The sequence below is a fragment of the Grus americana genome, chromosome 5 (assembly GCF_028858705.1).
Source record: "Grus americana isolate bGruAme1 chromosome 5, bGruAme1.mat, whole genome shotgun sequence".
Classification (NCBI taxonomy): Eukaryota; Metazoa; Chordata; class Aves; order Gruiformes; family Gruidae; genus Grus; species Grus americana.
This window is the reverse complement of record NC_072856.1, coordinates 56,846,133-56,870,902: the sequence shown is the minus strand read 5'-3', so window position 1 is coordinate 56,870,902 and position 24,770 is coordinate 56,846,133. Positions and strand designations below refer to the sequence as shown.

Sequence of the window (24,770 nt, the reverse complement as noted above, 5' to 3'; positions counted from 1 at the left end):
GCTTGTAAAAGGAAAGTTGATAGGGTGAGTGCACCAGAATGGTTGTGAAAGCACTGGGTCACAGTAGATGTTTTAACCTAAGAAAACGACATTTTGAAATAAACCGAAAGCTGAACATGTCCTAAAACAGGTCATGTAGCTACAAGAAAATGTTTCTGACACGACAGAAAACGAAGTATCCACTCTGAACGCACCAATTCTTCTCTGCTAGATGGGAGCAAGAAACAGAAAGAAACTTTCCATATTTCCAGAGATCTGTGCATGGCCACAGACCCCAAAGTCTCAGTTATGGTCAGGCCTGTGGGGTTGCTGAGGGGGTTTTATATGCAGTTGAGCTGATTTATGAGATTTCCTATTAAATTTTATTGCACCAGTGGCTTTTCTTTGGTTCTTTTGAAGTAGAAAACATCATTTCTGCAGCAAATGCAAGTCAAAATTCTTAATGGAGCATAAAAATCTAAAAGGTCATGATTTTGTAGCTTTAAAATAGAGGACAGAGCACTGCTTGATACTCTTAAAAATATGAGAAGTTAATGAGGATGTTTATCATTCATAAAAAGATATAATCTTCTCCCAGCCCTTTGATTTTGGCTACTTGTGTATTGGCTTTTTATGGGTGTACTTTTATAAATGAGAAACTCTTCTTGCTCTAAGATCCTTTCAGTCATGGAGAAAGAGAATAACATGAGGCAGAAACTTTGTCCCAGGGAGATTATTCAGTACTCTTGACACCCAGTGCTGCTTCTCCCTTTGCACGTGGACTATTGATTGCATTTACCTGGTTTCTAGAGTCATATAGATTACCTTTATTTATGTGACTTTATTTAAGACCTGTGGGTGCATGCAAATTTATAACCAGATAAGAAATTGTTCCTGACACTGACATTTTGCAAGCTTAGGTGAATCACAGTAGCACCGTTTACAAACTCCCATTGCTTTCCACACGCAGGTGATTGAAATAGCCTATGCTGTCTTAAAAAGAAAAAAAAAATAGAAAATGTCTCGTGGTGGATTTCTTTTGCTGATTTTGATTTAATGTTAAGTCTTAAGAATATTTTTTCATTTGCATCTTAACAAATGTTTTTAACTAACATTTATGAACTTAGATAAAATAAAAATGCTTTCTCGCTGTATCACTTAATGGAGTAGACCTTGAGCGATTCACCTCCAACTGCTTGCAAATGTTTTCTCCAGGTGTGGGCATGGGAAAAGGATTTTATTGCAATGGTCACTGTAACTGCTCTCGCAGGGAGAAGTAATGGGAACAGGTCATGGGAAAAGCTGATAGAGCGGGAGGGGCGCAGCTTTTCTTCTTGTTAATATAGACTGTCGTGTTTTCTGTTGTTGCCTTTGCAGCAGTCCAGCACGGGGGACCTGAGGACTCTGAGGAAAGGGTTGTCTCCGTACCACTCTGAGTCGCAGCTCTCGTCACTGCCGCAATATCAAGATGCCCTGCAAAATGTAAGAGCCGTTTCCTCGCCAATACAGAACGAGCCGTGGGTTTCCTCAAAAGTGGGCATGGCTGGAGGGGGGCACGCAGAGATTAGAGGGGAGCTCTCCCAGCTGAGAATTCACCTCAAAAACAGTTGTGCAGATGTGCAGCTGAAGCCCACAGCTGTTGGGAGGATGGGCAGCCCCTAGAAACGTTGATCCTTACCTATGGTTGGATCATCAGCTTCCCAGCATAGTTTTTTTGGTTAACTGGCAGTCACTGTTGTGCAGATTTTAAAGCAAGGGTGAGTCTTGTTATACCTGCAGCTCTTTCTTGGTCAATGCTCTGTATGCCTGCTGTCAGAAAGGTGGTCGTGGATGAGGCAAAAGATGGTTTGCCAAGTGTCTGGCAGTGCGTGGTCAGGGTTGCTTTAGCGATTAAGTTCTTAGGACTTTAATTGCAGGTTTTTTTGTATCACAAAATGAAGTTTATGTTTCCTAAGATTTGCCTTTGTTACTTCTTCTCGAACAACAGAAGAATCTTGATTAAAGCCTCTTGTGAAAGATGGATACCGTGCTGCTGTGCCAGGGCTCCTCCTGTCAGCAGAGCTGTGGGTACTGTAGGACCAATTGTACGTTGGCTGCCTGCTTGGGTAAAAGCTGTTCTGTAGGCTTAGCTTGCCTCTTAAAGCTGTAAAAAAGGGGGTAATATTAATTTAAGAAAGTTTGCATGAATAAAACTCCAGTCAGTGTGAAAGCAGAGCCCCTTTCTGTCCCTGCTGAACTGCAGGATGGTGCATGGAGACCCTACAGCCAAAAAAAAAGGGACATAACGATGCAAATGAAATGGAAGACTGTGTCTGAATATCCGCTTCTCTAACTTTGTGCCCTATAGTCAGGAGACTTTATAAGGAGGGCAGAGGTGTATGAACCTGGAGGTGTTTGTCTGGCTCTGCCGGTGCCTTACAGTTTTGGGGATTTTATTTCGCTTCCCTTGTGTTCAGGCTTTTGATCCCCATCTTGGTTTCGGGTGGGGGACGCTGGGTTGGCATGTGCTGGTTGCCCCGAGGAGCACCGTCACACACAATTTTACATTTATCTTGTGAGTCAGGCTGTACCCACAGCCAGCTGCTTTCCGCAGGGGAGCTGTGCCTGGGCTGCGTGCTGGCAGGAGACTTCTCTGCCTGAGCATCGGCCCCCGCAGCTCCCTGGGGTGGCATGGGGGCTGGTGGGCAACGGTGCTGCCTGCTACGGCCCTGCCCAGCCGCTTGTCCCTACTTTCCCTCCATCCTCAACGAAGAGGTGGCACCTGGCATTCATGGAGAGGTCTAGGTGCTGTGTGACACTCACCTTCATCTGTCATCCTGGCCGTGTTCTGCCTTCTTTGCAGGAAGATGATTGAGGGAAAAAACAAAACTAGCTCTGGATCCAAATCTACATCTTCTGAGATACTTATGTAGCCATTTATTAATTTATTCCTACCAAAATCCCTTTGGTTTTGTGACGACATAATATATTTTTTTTGTGATGAAGGATGATGATCACATAGCCATACAGATGTCTCTGAATGTCTCAGGCAGCTCCCAGAAAGTGAATGGTTAGACACACCAGACTTTGTCTGAAGCCTTTTTTTTTGACAACAAGCATGAGTTTGTGAGAAATTGTTCCTCTTCGTGCCTGCACAGGCTTGACGCAGGTGAGTGATGGTGGACAATTGGTGTTGACTCCGAAGCTGTCACATCTGTTCAGGGTTTCATCATCGTAACTGCTTGTGCAGCTCTTTGGGGAAGTTCCTCAGCACATCCCTCACTGTCACACAGTTTGCACACAGGCAGCACTCCAGCTCTCCGTGGCCCTGACGCACCTCAGTTAATGAAATAGTTTGGTGTTTCTGATGGATCCTGGATCATGGACACTGGTGCACAATCAAGACGCAGAATCGAAAGATGCTCATAGTTGCAACCTGTGCACAGTTTAGTCAATGGTGCATAATGCAGGCAGTGAATTATATATTTACTCTCTGTGGTCTGCATTGGTTACCAAATATCCAGTGGGTTAGTTCTGAGCTACAAGCCCCTGGCCATTGCAAGGGAAGGTGTGATGTGTATGTTAGGTTGAACCAACAGCAGGCTGGTCAAACTTCCCAGCCCCGGGAACTGCAAACTAGGGTCATCCTGTGATGTACGTGAGGCTCCCTGTGTCCTTTGGGAGGTGACAGCAATTCCCTCGGGCTCAGACTCCGAACGAGGCATGAGAGGACGTGGCAACAGGCAGCTGCCCATGGAACCTGCCATTCCCCTGGGATGAGAGGAGCAGGCTCCAGGGCAAGCTGGTTGGGCTGCCTTGATCCTTCCCATCACTGGCAGCCTCCAGACCAGCTCAGCCTTGAGTCAGATGATGTCTCAGGCATGGGAGCTGACTCTGAGTTACCTGTAAGCAGTGCACTGCTGAGGACCCGCTGGCCAGCCTGGTGTCTGGGTGTCAGCAATGGAAATGATCCCACAGCATCTTTGGAGGGCTTGCACTTGCATTCGTTAGCCTGAGCTCTTGCTATGTCTTGAGTACTTTGATTCTCCATGGTAACTAGAACAGAGTCTTTTCACCCATGTTGCATTCGTATCTTACCCGCACTGCATGTGTTCCCTTCATGGCTCCTCCATGTGGATGTGGCAGCACTTGGGATGAGTTATTGCACTCAAATTAGCAGAGCTCTGATTTACCACAGGAAGCTGTTGCTTCCAGCTCAGTGCGTTTCTGGAGTTTAACAATACCAGGTAGGAGTTACTAACCTTCAGCTCTGTTTGTTGGCATTGTCCAAGGAGTCTGGGTTGCCTGTTCATATAGTCTCATCTCCGGTTAGTGAGACAGAAATCACATTTCAGTAACACTGAGAGTTTTAGAAGAATAACAGCGGGTTCAGGAAACTGCCATTGCAGGGGAAAGGAGCCATGTCGGCGCAGTGCTGTGAATTGGGACTGGGAGCCATGCCTGCCACCATGGAGGGTCTCTTACCTCACCTGCACCTTCTTTCACATCTCCATGCCTCAATTTTTCCCTCAAAGGAATTGGGTGGGAAATCACCCATTCCATAGCATGCTTTTCAGGCAGTTCTTTAGCCCTAGCCTAAATAGCACTAAGTGCTCCAGGATCCTCCAGGGGAGCACACTAAAAGGCAGTGTTTAATTTTTGGAATGGTATAGTGTTTCTGGAGTGTTCACTTGTTTCTCTCACGAGCTTTCTCCAGCATTAATCTAATGATGAATGTAGACTGGGAGGTGGAGTTGTCCATACTCAGTGTCAGCTCTGAGGTCTCTCACTCTCCATAAAGCCATCCTACACAGTGCTTAACCTTTGGTCACTGCTAATGATTGCTGAGTTACGTTTCTGACGGGGAGAATGTATGGGGGAAAAGGAAATTCCCCATCCACAGCAGTAAAGCTCTTATTTTGTTACTAATAGTCATGTTTCAGCAATTCATTTTCTAAGAGGTAGAATCTCAGCTCCTGACTTCTGGAAGCATTCAAGGCCCCTGTAGCACGTCCGGGGATGGATGCAGCGGCTGAGGCATTGCTCAGACCTTGCATCTGTCTTTTCTCTGCTCCCTTTGGCCTCTTCTTGGGTGCTCTGACCACCCACATGGACACACAGTCCCTGCAGCCCTTCACATTCCTGCCTGCTGCCCTGCAGCTGTGCCCCAGGCACGTGTCTGTGCCCAGGCATGGGAAGGTGGCCTAGGGACTGATCATGTTCCTATGGTTGGAGGTACGTTCACCTTGAGAAGCTCGTAAGCCAGCTGCCTGGAGGAGCCATTTATCCACATTGACGTAAAACACCATTAAAATGTGAACCAGCCTGTTACTAGCGGTTGAAGCTAGCCTGGCTGGCTTTGACTTAAAATTTACTAGCAGCATTCATGAGATTTATAATAGGAATCCTGCCTTTAGTGGAAATAACTGTTGAGGTTGTTAATGGAAATACTAAGGTTAGCATGGATGGAGTGTGAATGGAAAAGCGTGTGTGAAAACACCAGCAGGAACGGTAGAGCAAGGATGCAGGGATGGCCTGTGCTGATGACCAAAGGCACAACTGACAGCAAACAAATGGGTAAACACTGCGGGATGTGTGGTTTGTGTCAGGACCAGGAGGTCTGTGATGTGATAAGGCCGCAGCACAGATGGCTCATCACTAGAAGACCTGTTCACTGATAACGGCAGCAAGGTCACACTGTGATGTACCATTGTGCTTCCTGTGGTTCCAAGAGGAAAACTTAGATAAGGTGCCCAAAATGAGGGAAAGGAGGCAACAGGCAGCAGCTTTCCTAGGGTTTATGGGGGGTGAGTGAGCAAGACTCCGAGATAAAGATCAGCCCATAATAACCGTTGATTCCTAAAGCATGTGAAAAATGTGTCCAAAACCCAGTTCTTTGCTGTCGGTGAGGAGGGATGCCAGAGCTGTCGTTAGGACTTGCTGGCTGGTGTCCTCTGTGTCGCACACAGTGACCTAGATCACGCCACATGGACATCTACCTTTTGGTCAGTGCATGAGTGTGAGTTTGTAGGTGCGCGAGTATGACACGTTAGAGTTAAAATAAATATCACCTTCCCCTTCCTTAAGTTTTTGTACTGAGTTTGTACTGTGGTAGTTTCCTGTGTGACCCCTTGCTGAGGAGGAGGAGCTGCCAATGTTGCCCCGGCTGGGTGCGGGAGGACATGTCTGTGGGTGCCGTGGGTGGTGGCTGGAGGAAGGGACCTGTGCTCATCTGGGGTCCGGAGCTGGGAGTCCCTGGGGACAGTGCCTGCAGGTATGCTGTGCAAGGGCTGGGCAAAGCTCCCGCTTTTGAGGGACAGTGGTGATGGTGCCATTGCCCAGCCTTACACACATCCCTAGTGACTACAGTAAGTATCTCTAGGAAAAAGTGAGATTTCCTCCTTTAAGGTATTCAAAAGGTATTTAAGGTATTCAAAAGGTATTTAAGGTATTCTCAGGAGTCTGTTTTAGACTAGAGGCCAGGCTGGGAAGAGACAATACCATTTCCCACCCTCAATCTACTCCAGAAACTGTGAGGTCCATAGGAAAACACAAGCAGGACAAGTGGGGTTATATAGCAGAGAGCACCCAGCTGAGAGGAGCACCGAGTCCCTGGCTTCCCAGCACTTTGCCAGCAATTTCCTTGCATTTTTCTCCAATGCCTCTTTCACGCAGGATGTGAAGCCTGGGAGGCAGCTCTGGCTGCCTGGCTGCAGCACCAACTTCTTCGGTTCCTTCCCTTGATTCCCACCACGCTGTCACAACCAGCCACGTTTTGTAGCTCTGCCTTGTAGAGATACTTGCAAGAAGTGTATTTCATTTTGCCAGATGGCACACACGCTATTACAAAAACAAACCCAAATATTTGTGGTCTGTAGGTGTAAAGAGAAGCCGTTAGATGGAGTGGGAAGAGATGATAAAAGAGTCCTTGGCTGACATGCTGGTTGTCTTCTGAGCCTGTGGGAGCGATGACGAGGGGAGGTGATACGAGGGCACATAGTAGCTAAACCCCAGTCTGTGACAGTCCTGTTTCCTCCTTCTGGCTGGAAAGATGGTGGTCTCCATCCTCTTCGATACGAGGGCTAAGACAGAAGAAAAGTGAGAACATGACTCGGTGTCTCACCCCCAGCTCCTCGCAGGAGAAGGACCAAGCTGACCCCTGCACCAGTCTGGCGTGGGTGGGGAGATGTGGCTGTGGCCCAAGCGTGGTCTCACTGGGGCACCCAGAGCGAGTCTGCTAGTCCCTTCCTCAGCCTGCATAGGACTAAATCTGTTCCTCTCAGGGAGGAGAACTGGATCAGCTTCTTGAAGCCAACCTGACTTTTGAAATCAAGTTTGAAATGGCCAGAGACCACTGGTCTATCATGGTGCCCAGGAGACGCACCCAGAAGAGCCAGGGGAGCCCTCTGGGCATTGCTGCCCCACAGAGTCACCTGGAGCACCAGGGACCTTAGTGTGGCCCTGAGGTGTCCCTGCACGGCACAGTGACCTTGCCACCACCAGCATGGAGCCCCCAGCTCCACACTGCGCTGCATGAAGCCCCTGGGTGCAGGGGTCTGTGGGCTGCCCAGTGCCTCTGGCATCTCCAGGGCATCTTTGTAGCTTCAGCATTCGAATCACAGCCTGTCAAAATGCCTTCAGCCCCTTCTGTCGCTCCACCAAGCCCATCTCATCAAGCTCCCCGATGGTCCCCTGCCTTCTCGCATCCACACGCCCCATTCCCACGGCTGTCAGTTGAGCTTGATGCTGCTGGTGCATGTCAGAGGACAGCCCCAGGCCCCTTGCTTGTCTTCCCCCCACAGCAGCAACGGCCACGGTCCCTTTTTAGGCACGGGGAAGCAATGATCAAGGAGCGTGGCAGAAGGCAGCTCCTTCCCGCCAGCAGCACCAATGCCACCAGGATGCCATTGAGCAGACAAAGAGAGAAATTCAAGGCAGCCGTTTTGCTGCTGCAGCAACAGTGGCTGCAGAAGGGAAAATAAAATGAAAGGTTTGTCAGGATTTGCAGCCCATGGAGTGCTATTGTGAAGCTTCAGAGTGTATTACAAGCAGCTGAGAACAAGCCAATACATTTTTGAAGGCAGCTGCCCTTCATCAGCTGTTATTGTGGTGGCACTGAGCGGTGGGTGGCTTTGTTCCCCATGGCAGCCAACTGGCACAAAGTTAGGCAATGACAAAGTTTGGGGATTTGATGAGCAAAAGAGGCACTGACAGTCTGTATCCATAATCTGCCCTCACAGGTATCTGTAGGAGGCGAGAAAAATTCATCTGCTTTGAGGATCTGCCGTAGGTTCTCATGCTCAATTCTTGCGTGTGTTTGTGTGGGGCTGGCAGTGGGTCGGGGGGGAGAGATAGGGACACAGCAGACCCTTGCTCTGCCCCAGCCTTGGGACGAGGCAGCTTTGCCAGCGATGGCCAGTGCAGCCAGGCTGAAACGGAGACCTGGAGGGGCAATATAGATGCGCGCAGGTATCCTGCATCTGCGTGCATCCTCCTCCCACCCAGAGGCTTTCACCTGCGCCATGCCCGCATCAGATTTGCTTCAAAATCAGGAAAGTCTTAAAAATACCTGCCGTTTCCTTCTGAGATCAAATGTGTGTCGTTCCCTTATGAAAAGAACTAGCACCTCGCCAAATACTTGTGCTGACAGTGCCCCTGTGAGTCGGCTGGAGTTAGTGCACTTTGTCCGTGAGTACAGCACGGGCTCGCTCTGTCCGTAGCAGTCAGAGTTCTTGTTTGCTTGTATCAGCTTACAGGCTGAAACTGCTCTGAATATGTCATGTTGGTAATAATTTCACAGTCCGGGGGGGGCAGCTGAAGCTGTCGGTGGGGCTTTTAGACAGCGTGCCCCCGTTCCAGCTCCGCAGTGCTGTTCCCAACGCCGACAGCCACCGCTCTCCTCTCCCTTTCCGCTGCCAGAGGAAGCCGGCTCACCGGCTTTGCACGTGCCGAGGAGTTTCCCAGGGCCAGAGCTACGATCTGTTGCTAGCGTGGTGCTGAGAAAAGACACCCTTCCTGTTTGTAGATGAGATCCAGTTGCAAACAATGTCCTGACTTTGTTTATTCTGTCTGGGGCCGTCCCTGAAATCCTCCCTTTCCTTTGGTGCCCCAGCACAGCCCGTACAGTCAGTGCTGTGTCATGCCTGCCGGGAGGAGGAGCTATTCTTTTGTCGGGTGTCCTTGATGTTCATTCTCAGAAAGGAATGAAACAGTTAAATTGTCTCTATTAATCAAAAGGGCCGTGTAAACCCTTTTTGTTACTTAAGTAGATTTCCGTGAACACTGCGGAGGCCGTGAAGATGCAGGAGGTGGTGGCTAAGCCGTACAGATGGGCTCTGCCTGGCTCCTGTGTGGACCCAGTGGTTAATTCATGGATTTGAGTGTTTACATGACCAGCTGCTCTTTATGATTAAAGGCAGCAAATTAAGTAATGCCAAAGGAGATTAGCATCTGCAATAAAGTCCTTTGATTTGATAGGGAAGATGCTAATATGGAGCACTGATGGTTCCTGCACTCAGTCCTGCCGGTAGCTGAGACCCGTGTTGTGCTGGGGAGCCGGTGTCTGTCCGTGGGATCTCCTGTGCCTGGTGGCAGGGCGTCAAGCGCTCGCAGCCGCGAGGCAGCCCGCTGTGACTTTGGGAACGCAGGGCCATGCAGCCATTTAAGTGCACAAGGAGGGAGCGGGTGGTTTGTTTTGAGCTGGATGCTGGCAGGCTTTCTGCACAGTAGGCACGGAATAACAATAACCAAGTGTCATCATCGCTTTGGATCATCTGCCAGGCGGACTCGACACATAAGGGACCTGCGTGCTTCCTGGTTCTGGTGAGAGTGTCCCGTGCTCAGGCACGAGAGGTCTGGCATCACCTGCAGCAGAGTGGCAAAAAGGCTGTGCTGTGCTTTGCACAGTGTGGTTTGTAGAGGAAACTACTGCTGGAAATCTCCTTGCAGCCAGCGAGGAGCCCCGGGGCTGCTGCCACAGTGCCTTCGGGTAGCTTTGTCCCCGCGGGGCCGTGAGAGGAGCCGGACCCCTTCAGGAGCACCAGGCGTGGTGGCAATGGCAGAGCTGCCACGGGCATGAGAAGATGCAGTAGGGAGGGTAGGGGCTTTGAAGGAAGGGAGGGCGAAATGTCAGCCTGGAGTCATGTCACGCGTCAGTGCCGCACAGCACCGTCGCTTTGTTTCAGCCATTAACCCCCCTGCAGCTGCAGGCAGCAGAGGATGTGAAATGTGGCCCAGGCTGCAAAACGATGAGGGGGTCTGGTCTGCCTTTGTGGGGCCCAGGGGATTTCTCAGGCTGGTGGTAAAGGGAGATAGTTTTTTTGGTGTGATCTCCCCAGGATGCTGTTCATCTCTGTGTGAAGGAAGATTTCTCTTTCTGAACGGACCGATTGTGTGAGCCCGGTGCTTGCCCTCAGTGCTGCCTATGCTACATTTCTGATGGGGACGCCGTGCTTGGGGGCTTCGGCACATTCCCTGTGAGGCTCCGGGGCTGCTTCTCCCATGCCAGGGTAGTCCCGTGCTCTCAGTCCTTGGTTTTGCTGCTGGTTTTCCCCTCTGGCCCCCAGCACTGTCTCTGACTGGAGCTGCTCCAGGCACTTCTTAAACTTGGTAGCCACAAGCGGCATTCACAAAACCAAAATATGCTGGGCTCCCCATTCTGCCAGCACGCCGTGCCTGGGGTTTGCAGGCAGACACAGCACCTTTCTGTGTTACTGCCCAGCTCTGCCACCCACTTTACCACGGCTGTGGGCATGTTACTGCCTCCTGCTTGTCCCTTACCGGTTCCCTTCTTTACAGAGTGGTGTCAGCACCTATATTTACGTAAAACACCTGGATGATCACGGGTGCTAGGGAAGGACCCAAGAATAATTCAAACCTGAGTAAGCAGGCTGCGAACAAAACCAATGCAAGATAAGTGGACGTGCCTGGGAATTTTATTGTGAGTTGTCTGGCAGTGCCTGCCTATAATGTGATTTTCCTTGTTCTGTCTCGGCAGTAAAAACTTCACCGTGTCTGATATGACTCCATTTAGCTTTAATGTTGTCTGAGGTATGCCATCAGAAAAGTGTGGTTTATTTAATCGGGTTTGAATCCTAAATGTCTGCTTGTTTTTTGAAATGGTAGACAAAAATTAATAGAAGGCAAGGAGAACATGTGAGGTTCAGAAACATTAATGGTAGCTTGCACGCTCCACATTGGTCTGAAGCATCCTCAGATGCTTCAGTGCCTGGGCTGTGACTGTTAGGTGAAGTCAAATTAGCATGACGTTCTCCTCTGGGTTTTGAAACTTAGTCTTTTGCAGTCTTTCTGCAGATCACAAATAGCTCTCTCGGAGCTGAGGTAGGAAAGAATATCATTAAAAGACAGAATATAATTGAGCAGAGAGATCGAAAAGTGATGGCAGGACCAAGGTCTCATGTCTTTTCAGATCCCTGAAGGAATCAAGGAGAAATTGTTTATCACAATTTCTTTGTTCCTTTTTGAGATTTCCAACCCAAAACCTCTAAAAGATTAGACACCTGTCATCCCCAGTTAGGTTCTTTTCTTCTTGGGTTCCAAAGCATTCCCACTGTTATTAAGAAATGTTCATATTTTAAGCCTTATTTTGCCTCTGTGGAGGTTTGTCATTATCGGGAGTTCCCAGTGTGCCCTGTAACAGAGAGTCCTATTAATTTTGTTCCTCCAGACATGTAGGAAAGGAGTATTGACAGCGGTGCTTGTCAGCATCTGTGCTGGACCACATCCCATGCACATCCCAGATAGAGCCAGCAAGGACTCATTAGGCAACTTGGTCTTAGACACTGGCACTGCTGTTGTGGCTTGATACAGAGCAGCAGATGTTCTCCAGCAGCTGCGAGTTGAGGCCTCTGCTCTTCATTTTTTGGTGTCAGATTAAAAAGGATCATTGGCAGTATTTGTGGTCTTACACTTTTCTTTCTCACATTGGTGCTGTTGCTTTGCTGATCATCGTTGGGTTCTGAGCCAGGGCAGTGAACGGGGCTAGTTTGATTTGGTTTGTTTTCTGCTTTGGATCTGAGGCTGCCACCAGGTCAGTCATCATTCTTAGCAGTAGAGAACTGGGGGATTTATCCCCTGTGCATAGCATATTGCTTCAAGGATGCTCTGGTATGGGAGACTGCAGAGTTCCTCTGTCTTTTCTTAGTCTATTAATGATACAGCTGGACCGTGAATCTCCTTACAGACTTGGAAATTGAAGCACAAGCCCTGCAGGCTCCAGTGAGAGGTTTCTGGGAGGGTCTCACAGAGAATTGGGCTTCTCTGGTGGATTTGTGGTTTGGGCATGCACGATGTGGGACTGGCGGGATGGGGAGGGGGCTGATGCTACATGGGAGCAGCAAGGTCTGAGAAGTGCGTTGGTCCCATCACAGACACCAGCAAATATCCAGCACTGATGTGCTTGAAATGGAGGAGCAGGCGAGGGCTGAAAGGGAAATGTGTTCAGTGGTGCTTCAGTACCGCTGTCTGCACAGAGCCAGCAAAGGAATAGCTCTTGTCATGGTTTCCCCACTGGGAGACGAGCTGGGTACGTGGGATCTTGTCACCTGCCTCCCATGAGGGATGCAGAGGAGCCTCACCAAGGAGCCTCTCAGGACACTGCAGTCCCAGAGCCATCCTGGCAGCAGAGATAGGGCTGTTCTTTCCAGGGCTGAACTCATCAGAGATCCATGCTACAGTGGTCTCGAATGCTCTGAACTGCCACAGTGGTTTGCAGAGCAGCAAAAGCACCAGCTTGCCTAGGAAGCATCGAATGGGTCACACACGGCTCCACAGCCTTTGATTCCCTGGGAATTTTGCTTCTTAAAGATATATCTTGGATCTCTGGGTCTCAGAGATGCAGTGGTCAACAAACCCTGTGCAGGGGGAAGATAAGGTGCTTCCTCCAAGCATTCAGGAACTCCGATGCATCAGATACATAATTTAGAGCCTCCCACTTTTAATTAGGCTGGTGATCTCACTGCTGGGTAGCTCTTTCTTTTGGCAGCGTAACCGTGGCTGTGGATGAAACAGAATGTGGTGTGTGATGTAATTCTACCCAGGTGACCATTTGACACCACAACATAGATGTACAGTTGTTTTCTTTTTGAATTACAAATTCCTTGTATAACTGATGAGTTAAACAAGCTAACTTCTAGTCTCGTCTCTGCTGCTGTAACCTGAAGCGACTCCAAAGCTAGTCGGGGCCAAGAGAATAAGAAAATTTGCATTTTGAATTGACTCAGCTTCTCATTCTGCTGAGGTTCAGCCTCAGCAGAAGTAAACTAGAAAAATGATCAAGATGGCATTTCTCAACAGCTTTATTATGAATATAATGGCATCCTTTTTGGTGACTTCTGAGCTGTCTTTTAGGACCATTAATTTATATAATTATATAAAAATATAAGCCACATGTCTGATGATGAAGAGTGAACCATCTCTGAGCTATCAAACACTATGAAAACCTAACAAGTGAAAAAGCCAGATGTCCATCTAATACAGAGTCCATGTTTGACAAAACCAGACAGGGAGAGGAAATTGAGAGTGATGCATGTCCTAAAACAGACCATATTGCTTTTTGCCTATATGGACAATTTCTGCTTCTTAGGGTGTAACCAGATTAACCTTGCTATTATTGTCTGTCAGGGTGCTGAGTCAGTTGTGTTCCCATGCCTGTGAAAAAGTCAGCTCTAGGGAACAGGAAGGGCATCGGTTTCTGCAGTGATGGAGGTCCTCAGAGAAGCTAAGAGCTGTGGGGTGCCACTGTGGTAATTCTTACCCACAGTTTCCAATGCATCTCTGTTAGCCATGAGGAATCTCCTCCATCTGTGTGATTTCAGCTACTACCTTAACACTGACTTCCTGAGATTTCCCCCTCCCTCCTGCCCTTCTATCTCTGGTTCCCACTGCCCTGCATTTCATCTCAATTGGTTTCCTGCTCGGTAAAATGCACATCCTCCTCTTTCTTCCCATTCCCTCCCTTTTCTCCCACTGTTGGCAGTTTTCCAGTCCAGCAGCCTTGACCCTATCTCCAATTCCTTCCATTTCCTCCCCTTCAGCTAACACTATCAGTGAACTCTGCCCATTTTCCTCTCCTCCATCCTCCAAAGGCTGGCCATGCATCCTGCTGGATATGTTGTCATTCTTCCCTTGCTGACTACAGTCCCCTCTTTTCTGGCCTCCTTTACATATGCCTCCATGCGGGAAGCTGATAGAAGTTTGGCTGAAGCTTTTTTTTTGTGAACCACACTGAAGTCAGTGGGAATGAAGCACCTACCCCCCCTTTATAAAACTCACTTTGTGTGTCTGGAAAGAGCCTTTTCTAAGGGTGCAAGTGCACAAAAAGCACTAAGTGTGATGATAAATATTAAGGCACCCTTAGCAGTGTGGGTATTTTTACTTGTTGCATCCTACAGTTGCAAAGAGTGGGGATGTTGGTGAGATCCTTGCTTGCTCCTCCACTTTTTTCATGTGCATCTTTGACCTTTTGTAGTAACAGTCTCACATGGTGGGGAGGTCTCTGTGGCTTGGGGCAGAGCAGGCCAGCAGCATGGTTCTTTGGTGCACTTGCCGTTGCTCACGATTGCACTCAGCAATTCGGACATCTGTTTCAGTCGGCTGGGGGTTTTGGCTTCCAAGCTAAGGATCAAGGATCATGCCTATTTTAGAAATGAAGTCCTTTGTTACTGAGACTCTCGATAGCAAGTTGTGGGTCTACCTCCTTTGCTGCATCCCTCAGTCAAATTCTCTATGTGTGTTCAGGTGGAGCTCAGTTGATTGCCCTTGCCAAATTTCAGCCACTCATCCGAGAAGGAAGGTGACCCTTCGAATGTTTTTCGTGTGATACGATATATCCAGCACGTGACTGTGCTTGCAAGATTACTTTTATCTTGTCAGTATGGTGATCAGTTAAGTATGATCAAGCTCTTTAGAAAACATTTCTCTCTAATCATTCTGGTTTCATTTGTATTCTGTAATAATTTTGAGAGTGATTATGATCATGGCAATGCTTTGTAGCTCATTAGTGACTTCAGTTTTGTGAGGAGAAGCTGCCGCTGCCTGTCATACAGGAGACCTCGTGATCCGCTCTAGTTTAGTCAGAAAACTGTATTTAAAATGTTGTCAGCAGCAGGATCCAGCAGAATTCATTTTACTTTGTCAGATTATTCTTGACTCAGAAGCAATATTGGATGTTAGACCTTTGCTTGGTATTTCCTGTGTTGCTCCTGAAGATGGCCGTGGGGGAAGATCTGTATCAAATATGATTCATGGCCACAAACTCCTGAATATTCTGCTTTCAGTTGTCGTGGTCTTGGTCATTTATGGAAAGAAGGCAGCTTTCATGTTGAAGCCAGAGGAATTATGTGTATATTGGTGTCTTTGACCTCTTTGGGAGGCTGATTCTGGAAGGACTCTGTTGCATTTACCATCCCTGTGAGAAATTTGTAACCCATTTTGCAGTCTTAAGTCGCAGCTGTAGACTGGCTGGACCCAGTCCCAGGTGCTCCCTTCCCAACCTCTGCCTTTTCTGTGTGACGTTATGGACAGGATGGCTGAGGACATGTCCCCAGATGGCCACAGCTCCAGCAAGCTGTAACCCTCTGCCAGCAGGTCCAGAACCATGCCCAGCCTGTGAGCATCTCTTGATCTCTGCACTTTGGCAGTCTGTTAAATCTCCTTAGACAACTGTTGTGGAGTTATTAAATCTATTTTTCCTTTTTCTGAGATACCTGCCTCTCAGAAGGAAGTTTTTGTATCACCAGTAACTCAGATCATGTGGGTCGCTATTATGAGTAAATGGCTGTTGGTCATGACATGGGTTAAGCACAAATCAGTGGCCTAGGCATGGAAGGGTCTGTGCCTTTCATGCTATTGTTGTCTGTAGCCTAATGGATCAGCCCATCTTTTTCTTTAATGTATGCTCATGAACACTTGTATTAGTAAAAAGGCCCCCACAACTTAAAACATTTGGAAAAATGAGAGGTGGCAAAGTGCTTCTCTGTTGGTCCTCCTTTCTGGCACGACTAGCTTACTGGTCTTGGCTTAGAAGGCAAAGCGATGAGACGAAGCATAAAACATGCTGTGTTTTTAAATGTGGAAACGATGAGAGCGGAGTGCCTCGTATGTTGTATGTGAAAGCATTCCTGTGATGGTGCTACACGCCGCTCTGCCATCCTAATTTGCTTTCAGAGGCCCCCAGATTAATCATTCTTTGTGTTTCCTAAAGGATGTGAAGACTAAATAGGAGTTTGGTCAATGGTTTCATTGTTGATTTCTCCCACTGCTACAAAGCAATGCAAAAATATTAGGGGCAGGCAGGGTGCATCTCACTGAATAAAGATATTGTGTCTCTCATAATCCAAGTTGGATGCTTTTAAAAAAAGGAAAGCCCTATGAAAAGTGCTTACAAGGCTGTTTGGACAGTAGAAATCTTTTGCAAAATGTAATTTCGGCATCTTTCCCAATGGGATCCTTCGTGCAGGAGGACTGGCCAGCATTTTGGAAACAAACCCAGCCAACATTAGGTTTGGACATCTGCTTGTTTTAAGGTTGCCTTCACAATTTTCTCTGTAGCCGAAGATCGGTACTTGATGTCTACGTGAAAACGTTGCCAGAAAAGCAATGAAGTTATGCCAACTGTTTCTTTCATGAACGCAGCTTCTTAGAAATGACCGCTTTATGCTGGAAAATCATCTTGTTTGCATTCCCCCCTGGCTAGAAGGATGAGAATCGTCTGATCTTGTCCTTATACAAAGTTATCCTAAGTGAGCAAAAAATGTTTCTTGAATCAATTTAGCTTTAAACCAGTGTGATCTCCTGCCGGAATACATCTAGACAGAGTGATGGTAGGCTTAAATCAAGTGACTTCTGAGGAGGGGCTAGCAGTGTCTTTTGTCTTTGCAGGTGGCTGAAGGGGATTGAATTTGAGAGAAGCTAGTGCTCAAATTTTCCAGATATTTTCTTCCTCCTTGTTTAAATCACCCAAAGGGAATTAAAGCATATCTCTTCTTATTTCAACAGGGACCGGCTCGCATGACATCCGATCTTGCATCCTCTCCTGCAGCAGGATATGTCCCTGTTGGTCAGAAACCAGAGGCGGTTGTGCACGCTATGAAGGTAAGGATGTGTGGTGCAGTACAGTGCGGTGTGGTACAACAAACACTGATGCGGCAGAACTGGACGTTTGCTCTTCCTGTGGAAACACAACAACTAGAAATAGAAAATTAGTACTCAGGCACATTATTGGTAACCAGCACCTGTATCATGATGAATAATCATTGCTTCAAATAGTTTTGGAGTTAAGCAAGATCATGCATGGCTATTTTTTTGGGTGGGAAACCTCCAACAAAAGCTACTGGTGCTGAAGGTGTTGGTTACCCTTTCTGTTCATCAGTAAACTGGGTCTCTGGGGTGACAGAGGTGACCGAAATGCTGTTTTTTAAAAGGGATACAAAACCTGCAGTTCCTACATATATTTTGTTATTGAAAATCCTGCAGCAACCCTCAAAGGAGAAAGACTTTCTTTTATGTAAATACACGGCAAACCATGGCATCATACCCATGTAGGTATGTGCATCCTGAGTGGAGATTAAAGTCAGGACCGTCGGCAATGAAAACCATGGGACACTGCTAGCTGAGGTAAACGAGAAAACTTGCACTGTGATTTCACAGCAGTTCTCAAGTTGTAGTGACCATCTGTTAGCAGGAAAAATGTAATACCCTGGTGTTACATGTTTAACTAGTTAAGCAAGTTACTTCTGAGTATCTAAGGGACAAATCCTTTCCAAGGTGCCATTAGGGATGGCTGGAAAGTCTCTTAACTAAATTAGGCTCTGGTTGGAATATACTGATTTATAGATTTAGATTTGTTGAAGCTGAAAAATTTTGTACGGGATTAAAAGCTTTCATCAAATCAAAGGAGGATTCCTGGATGGTTACTCTGGAGCTCAGAACCCCATGGTCGTAGCTGGAAAAAAGGTCCAGCAGTGGCATCAGCACTAGTTTAGACTGTCCTAGACCTGGAGACTGGTGCTTACAAAGCTCTTTGCTTTGTACCTTTCCACATCTGATGGCTATATAAGTGGGACAGGTGTTACTCGTAGCTTTGATCTGCAAGTTCCCCAAATTTTCTAGTTTTTAGTGTTTTCAGCTTACTTTTTTTGTGCCTGTCCAGGGTCTTTTGGCTCCAGGATAGATGTTGCAGGTGGTGGTGGTAAAACCAACGAGTGTCAGGAGAAGCAGTCATGCAACTGGCATAGATGTTGGTTCCACCGGGCAGTTGCAAGATCCCAGGAGGATATTGAGTGTCACTATTTCTCAAGTAGTTCTATGCATTTATGTTGTGTGAGGAATTATGAAAGCAAAGACAAGTTTGCTTTGATTTGGATCAAATTTCAATTTAAATTATAAAAGATCCTTCAAGCTGAAAATCCTGATTTTTCAGCTTACTTGAGGCTTTACACGCCCAGATTGTATAACTCTCATTGGATCTTAAGAGAAGGGTGTCCAGCACCATCAAGCATTAAAAAATATCTTTAGTACAGTTTTTGCTAGTTCCCAAAGGAGCCCTGACCACACAAGTGGCGGTTCACTTGCCTACATATATTTGTCCTGTGTTTTCCAGACAAGTTTCTTCTTCGCTTGTTGTGAATGCTTTTGCGCTGTCAGAAAGTTGTTGTGCTCCGTCCTGTACTATGCTGCGTTGTGCTTGTGGGTGACATTTCTCCTGTGTATATATGCATATGGATCTGATGCCTTGCAGAATGTTGCAGACTCATGTGATACCTTTGTTTTTCTGACACTTTGTACTAATCCAGTTTTGCTTGCATTTAATCATCCAAGCCCTCATGCAGTCCAGACTATTGCTGTTTGATTTTTCTTCCCAAACTGCGGGGTTTGTACCTTTCTTCTCCTGCTCTTCATTGCGTTTGGTGAGGGACAATATTAAACAGAGTTGATAATGTTTTTAAGTTACAAGATCAAATCATTATAAATTGATTATGAACACATTCTGGGGGAAAATGAGGTTCCTAGTTGCTTTAGGGATTGTGGAACTGCATTTTTTAGTAAGGGCAAGAAACGTAAATGGTTTTAAGATGCTTTTGATAAGCTTATGGAAAGGATTGGAAAATTAATAAAGAAGATTCTTGGAAACTGGAAATTAAGTTTGGGAGGTCTGGCACAATGATGCATATAAAGGAGTTGAGGTTGGATTACTGGTTGTTTGCACATATTATTATTAATCCTCTACTTCAGAGCTTTGTTGATCACTAGGAAGGGCTGGAGGAAATTCTCCTCTGCAATTTCATAATTTGGCTGGTGGGGTGCATTTGTCTCTTCAAAACCCTGGAAAGTGGCACGGCTGGGGTCAGGAAGCAGGTGGCATAGCAGTCACATCTCACGGGGCATAAATCATCTCATGTGATGTGTCCTGCTCACACTCTTAGGGTTAAAAATATTCTCACATTTGAAGCAAGGAGGAAATTCTCCTGTAGGTCAGTGTGGCAGGGAGGGATGAGGAGGTGGTTAGGTTTCCATCCTGTGACCCATTTCCAAGGATCAGCTGGAAATTGAAAAGACTGAGGAAACTGGTCATGGTCTCACTCTCTCCTCCTCCCTTCTTGTGGCACAGTGAAATTGTGGCTGTTGGTCTTCAGCCATGGATCTTAAACTGGATAGAAGCTAACGTTTTTTGGCCATGGCATGCTGTAACATATGGAGTAGGTCTTATTTGCACTCTGCAGGACTGGGCAGCTTTTCCAGTGCCAGCCCCTGCATGTGGGAATCTGGATGCAGCTACTAGCTTAGACCCTCACCGCCTGTGATACTGCTCGTGACTTTCCCTTGAGGGGAGAAGAGAGTAGCCTACAACCAGGACTTTGTGCTTTGGCTATAGCACATCAGCTATTAGAAAAAGCCCTTCTTGGTTGTGGAAAAAGAAGTCCTTCTGGCTGTAGCAGGCTAGCTCCTTACCATGAGAAAAGGCAAGGACAGTTGGAACTTGGCTTTGTTTGTCTTGTGGGCTGCTTGAATGCAAGTCTGTCCAGAAGCGGTGTGGCTGCAAGGATGCGGCTCTGTGCCCAAAGAAAGGTCACTGAGGGGGCTGTGCACTCTGCACGAATCTGCAGGGCTTCTGGATTGCCTCCCTCTGCACCCATCTATGTAATGTCCCCAAGGCTATTTCCTTGGCTTTTTCTGGCAGCTGAACGCTAGCTATGTGGCTGAAGTGTTGCATGCCATGTAGCGTAAGTTTGTTCTTCCTTGAGCACATTTAGGGATTTTCTTGATTTTTGCTTCTGAAATAGTTTTTGTTTATTTGCACCTACTAAATAAGGAGCAAGATGACAGGTTGGCACTCCTAACAGCTGTTTTTGCTAACAAGAATAAAAGGTACATATGCTACAGCTCAGCATCTTGCTGAACATCAAAGCACTTTTCTTAGCAATTGAGCAAACCTGCTAAAGACATGGGGAGGTGAGGAGGAGACAAATGTACGAGAACGACATTTAGCCTATAACCCAGCTCCCCTGCAGCAGCAGCCTGGACCTCTCCCATCTGCGTGGAGCCATGGAGCAGGTGATCAATCACGCCCACTGAGGTTGGGTAAGACAGGATTTGGCCTTGCCAAAACTAGGGAAAAGTCCTAGCAGGGCATACAGACTGTTACCTGCCAAAGCAGCATGCCGTGTTCCCCAGTGCTTTATCTGGTTGACTTATAAATCAATACAATCAGTGAGGCTTGCACCCTTCAGAAAGCATCCCTCAGTCTCAGAGTGCTTCCTGGTACAGAAATGCTTATCTCAACTTTCAACTCCTCTTCCAAAGCTTTACCTCAGTCATCCCGATTCTTTGGTGGGGTTCTTTTGTTTGTTTTTTAAATATGCATTGTATGGTCATGCAGGGCCAGTACAGCAAGTCAGCAGGGACATGGATGTGATGGACCGAGTGACTCTGAGGTGACACTGCCTTGGTCACAGATGTCAGTGCAGTCACGAAGGAGAACTAAATATACCCAAGGTGTTCCTCACAGTTTGTGTGTTGGCAGGGAGAAAGCCAGATGAACTAGTGTGCTCATCGAGAGTGAGGTGCAGGTTGTCTTCAGGAGATGGCATCCCCAGGCAGAAGAGCAGCATTACCGGGTCTGTCCAGCCCCACTCCCCTGCACGGGGAATTGTCCCCTGCCCGAGCAGAGCAGGCTGCCCTCGCCGGCAGGCGTTTTACCCAGGGAGATCACATAGCACAGGTGCATCTGCCAAGGGCCAAGTGCTGTCAGTGCAACTTGATGAAGAGCAAAAAGGAGGGAATGGGGTGAGCCGCTTCGAGTCTGGGGTACACTTGTCTGTTTTCTGTGGGCTCCTGGGTTGGGATGTCGCAGAAATCACGGGAGAATATACCCCAGCTTCTTAGATCCACCCCGAATCCACGGCCCTTGAACTTCAGCTAAGCCATAGACAATTTATATGAAGGCATGTCCATAGTCCCCAGCGGTGTAATCGGAGGAACATGAACCTGGTCCTTCTAAACAGCTGAGGCAGCACCTGGCAGGATCTGAGAATGGCTGGGGCTGGGTCAGCACTAAGAGGCCTTCCTGTCTTTCTTCAGGTGATTTCACTCTTCAGAGTGTATTTTTTTCCAGCATGCCTTTCCAGGAAAGGCCGTTGAGTTTTATCCTCCCGAACAGCTTTTTCCCCATGCCCAAGATGCCATCACATCTTTACAAAGTGCCTACCCAGATGTGGGGCGGGCCTGGGGAGCAGGATGGTTTCCAGGGTAAATGGTCATTCAGAAATTAAATACAACCATAACTTCTGTCTGATCAGCTTTCAGCTCCAGCTCTGCCTGGTTTACACCATTAAAAGACATTCCACTGAAAGAACTGGGCTGTGCCACCCTTCCACACCTCCTGGGCTAGGGAATGTGGTTTTAGTTTAAGCGCAAGTCATAGAAAACCAGTTTATTTTTGTCCGCTGAGACTCTTGCGCCTGCAAGATTGATGGCCGGTGGAAGCAGAGGCTGGAGCTGGTGTGATCTTTAACTACTGTAAACCATGGTTGTCCTTGACACTTGCCCTGTGGACATAGCCAGTGCTTAGCTGCCAGCCAGGCATCCCTGGCGCTCCGCACTGGGATGCGATCCTGCAGGCTGCTGCCTTTGCAGCCACGCGTCGGAGGCACGCTGACTGCAGACAGGCGGGTTCGATGTGCGAGTCCAGCTGGATCAATAATTAATTCCCTCCCCTTTAGCAAAAAATAGATGCTCTCTTTGTCAGCACGTACGTGCTTTTTGCATCTCTCTTGCCCTTCCTTTCCTCTTAGAAAGGATGTGGATAATTCTTATTTGTGCAAAGACTGGTCCCAGCTATGTTGGTTAAACTAGCTGGTGCATTTCAGAAGTAGGTTAAGGGCCCTAGGAGAATGACCTATTTTTGTTCACAACGCAGTTCGAGTACAGCAGGATTGCTGTGCTGAGACAGACCGGGGAATAATCTACCCTGGTATCCCATTTCATGGAGCGGCCGGTGCTGTATACTTCAGCAAAGGGCGAAACCCATCCTTGCACTGCATCTGGCTCTGTACTTCCCTAGGAGGCGTAGGAATACTTACGCGCACAAATACACCTGCTGTACAGCTTTATATGTGTGTGGATGTGTTGTGGTGAATAAGACCACGTGGGTTTGATGGCGTTGGGTGATTCCAGGAGCTTTCACCCTGCACACTGAGCTGACCACCTTGCTCATCAGTGGCAAAGCCCTGGGTGAGGTATGTAGGTCAGCACAGATGCAGCAGCAAAATCTCGAGACCATCCTGCGCTGCGATATGCCCAACTTGTGCAACATGCCCGTCCAGAGGAGCTATCTGAATGTGTGCGGATGCGTTGGAGGGGGTGCTCTGTGGGTCGGTGTGTTTCCAGCGGGAAGCGAAGGCTGCCTTTAGCCCCAGGCAGCCTCATCTCTGTCATCGAGGGAGCACCTGGCCACAGCCGGGCGCTGCCTCCCTGGAGGTGCTCTGCAGGGGTGCCTGGTGTCCCAGGTGGGACGGGGGGGGGGGACGGGGCTGGCTCCCAGCCGCAGAGGTACAGGGTTTGGGCAGCACATGGGGGGACACAGCAACTACATGGACGTGCTGTGTCTTACCAGCCATGCGTGGCCTGGGGATCAGCGCTTGGGGAACATGTCTCCAAATGCTATTTAAAAGAAAGAAGTCAAAAAATCTGATTTTTTTTTCCATTTCCAAACATTGTCAACTTGAAATCTAAGAAAATAAATCACAGGCAGAATGTTTCCACTATTTTTTGCAGCGTCCCAAGCTGCTTTCACAGTGGATTTACTTGTCTTCCCAAGACAAACCTGTAGGTGTGGCCTGGCCACCAGGCTGAGTGGCATCCAGGGGGGCCACGAACATGAGCACCGGACATGTCAGGTCTGGGGTGTCAGTGCTGGAGCCCTAACCTGTCTCTGCAAGGAAACCTAGTTCTTCGCAGATCCGGGAGTGCCTGCTGGAGATGCTCTCTGAGCCACAGAGCAAAGCCTCACATTCTTCCCCCTACTCCTTTCAGGCTGTTCCTATGCTTCTGCAGCCACGTCTCCTGTTTTTGCAGTGCTTTCCTCCCGTTAATATTGTGGAAAAAGCCCCGTAGTCATGAGCAGGAGAGAAAGGAAAGGCGATGCCTCACCCTTCCAGAGGCTCCTGCGGGCAGGGTGCTGCAGGCACGTACCTGGTCCCACTGCCTGTAGCCAGGCACGAGAGGAAAGACAGCAAAAACGAGCTGCTTGTGGAGGAGCAGACGGGCCTGGCACCAGCACTTTGTGGGTATGGCCTGTGTTCATCAGCATTGTACCAGCCGTGCCGGTAAGCGTTACCCCGCAGCCGTGACGCAGTGCTGGGTGCAGGTGTGCGTGCAGGGGATGCGCGGGTGTGCCAGCCTGGCCAAGGGACACCTATTCCTTACCTTTATGGGACAGGCGCTGTGGGTGGAAACGGTGCTGCCGGAGGTTAAAGTAAAGCTCAGGGTGCTGAGGCAATTATCTCCATCTTCAGCGGGTGCCTATGGCACAAGGAGAGGGTGACCCAGATTCAGCACGGCACTCGGCATTCGGTGGGGACGGCGCCTTCAGTCCGCATGCAGGGTCCTGGGAGGCAACACTGTTTTTTTCCCAGCCCCGTGCCCATCCCCTTCGCAGCCTGGCTGCCTCCGGCTCAAAGAGGGAGTGGGTAAGAGCCGGGAATCGAATTGGGATTTCTGACTCCCAGGGCTCTGTTAACAACCCGTCTCTTGCTCACTGTCATGGTGGGCCTCCGAGGGGTTCCCTTGAGAAACTAAATGGCTTAAAAACAATTTTCAGCCAAAAGTTGAGTGAAATTGGCTGTGTCTGTTTAAGATCTGAAAGTTCATGGCTGATTGGAGACCACACACTTCAGCTGCACAGTGGGTAATGCTCTGTTTTTCAGTGGTACGAACCTCTGTTTGTCTCGTTGCCTGATGGCTAAAACCCTGTTAGACCTGAAAGCTGCTGGCCTGGGCTGACCACAGTTGCCCCATGATTTGGATGAGTGGAAGGGAGGGAAGAAGCTCTGCTCCTGTGAAAGAGCGGAATGGAGGGATTGCCTTGGGGGGAGGTGCCCGGAAGGTCAGCCCACCAGCAGCCTTCCTGGAAGAGATGTGTTTGTGGGCGCAGGCAACTCGCTGCCAGTGACCACATGGTCCCCCAGGACTGGACTGTGGTGGCAGCTACACCATGCAGGTGGTGGGACAGAGGCATGCCATCACCAGGGAAGGGAGAAGATGGAGGCACCCAACTTGATGTCACACTCATCTTT

At 48.2% G+C, this 24,770-nt stretch overlaps 1 protein-coding gene across 2 annotated transcripts in view; it reads left to right on the top strand.

Moving 5' to 3' along the window:
• Positions 1-24,770, top strand: part of CCDC85C (coiled-coil domain containing 85C) — a 116,618-nt gene that overhangs the window by 86,255 nt on the left and 5,593 nt on the right. For both annotated transcript variants that reach the window (XM_054828428.1, XM_054828429.1), the window contains 2 exons: positions 1,357-1,461; positions 16,975-17,070. In XM_054828428.1, the coding sequence (XP_054684403.1) occupies positions 1,357-1,461; positions 16,975-17,070 (201 nt within the window). The remainder of the gene's footprint in view (positions 1-1,356; positions 1,462-16,974; positions 17,071-24,770) is intronic.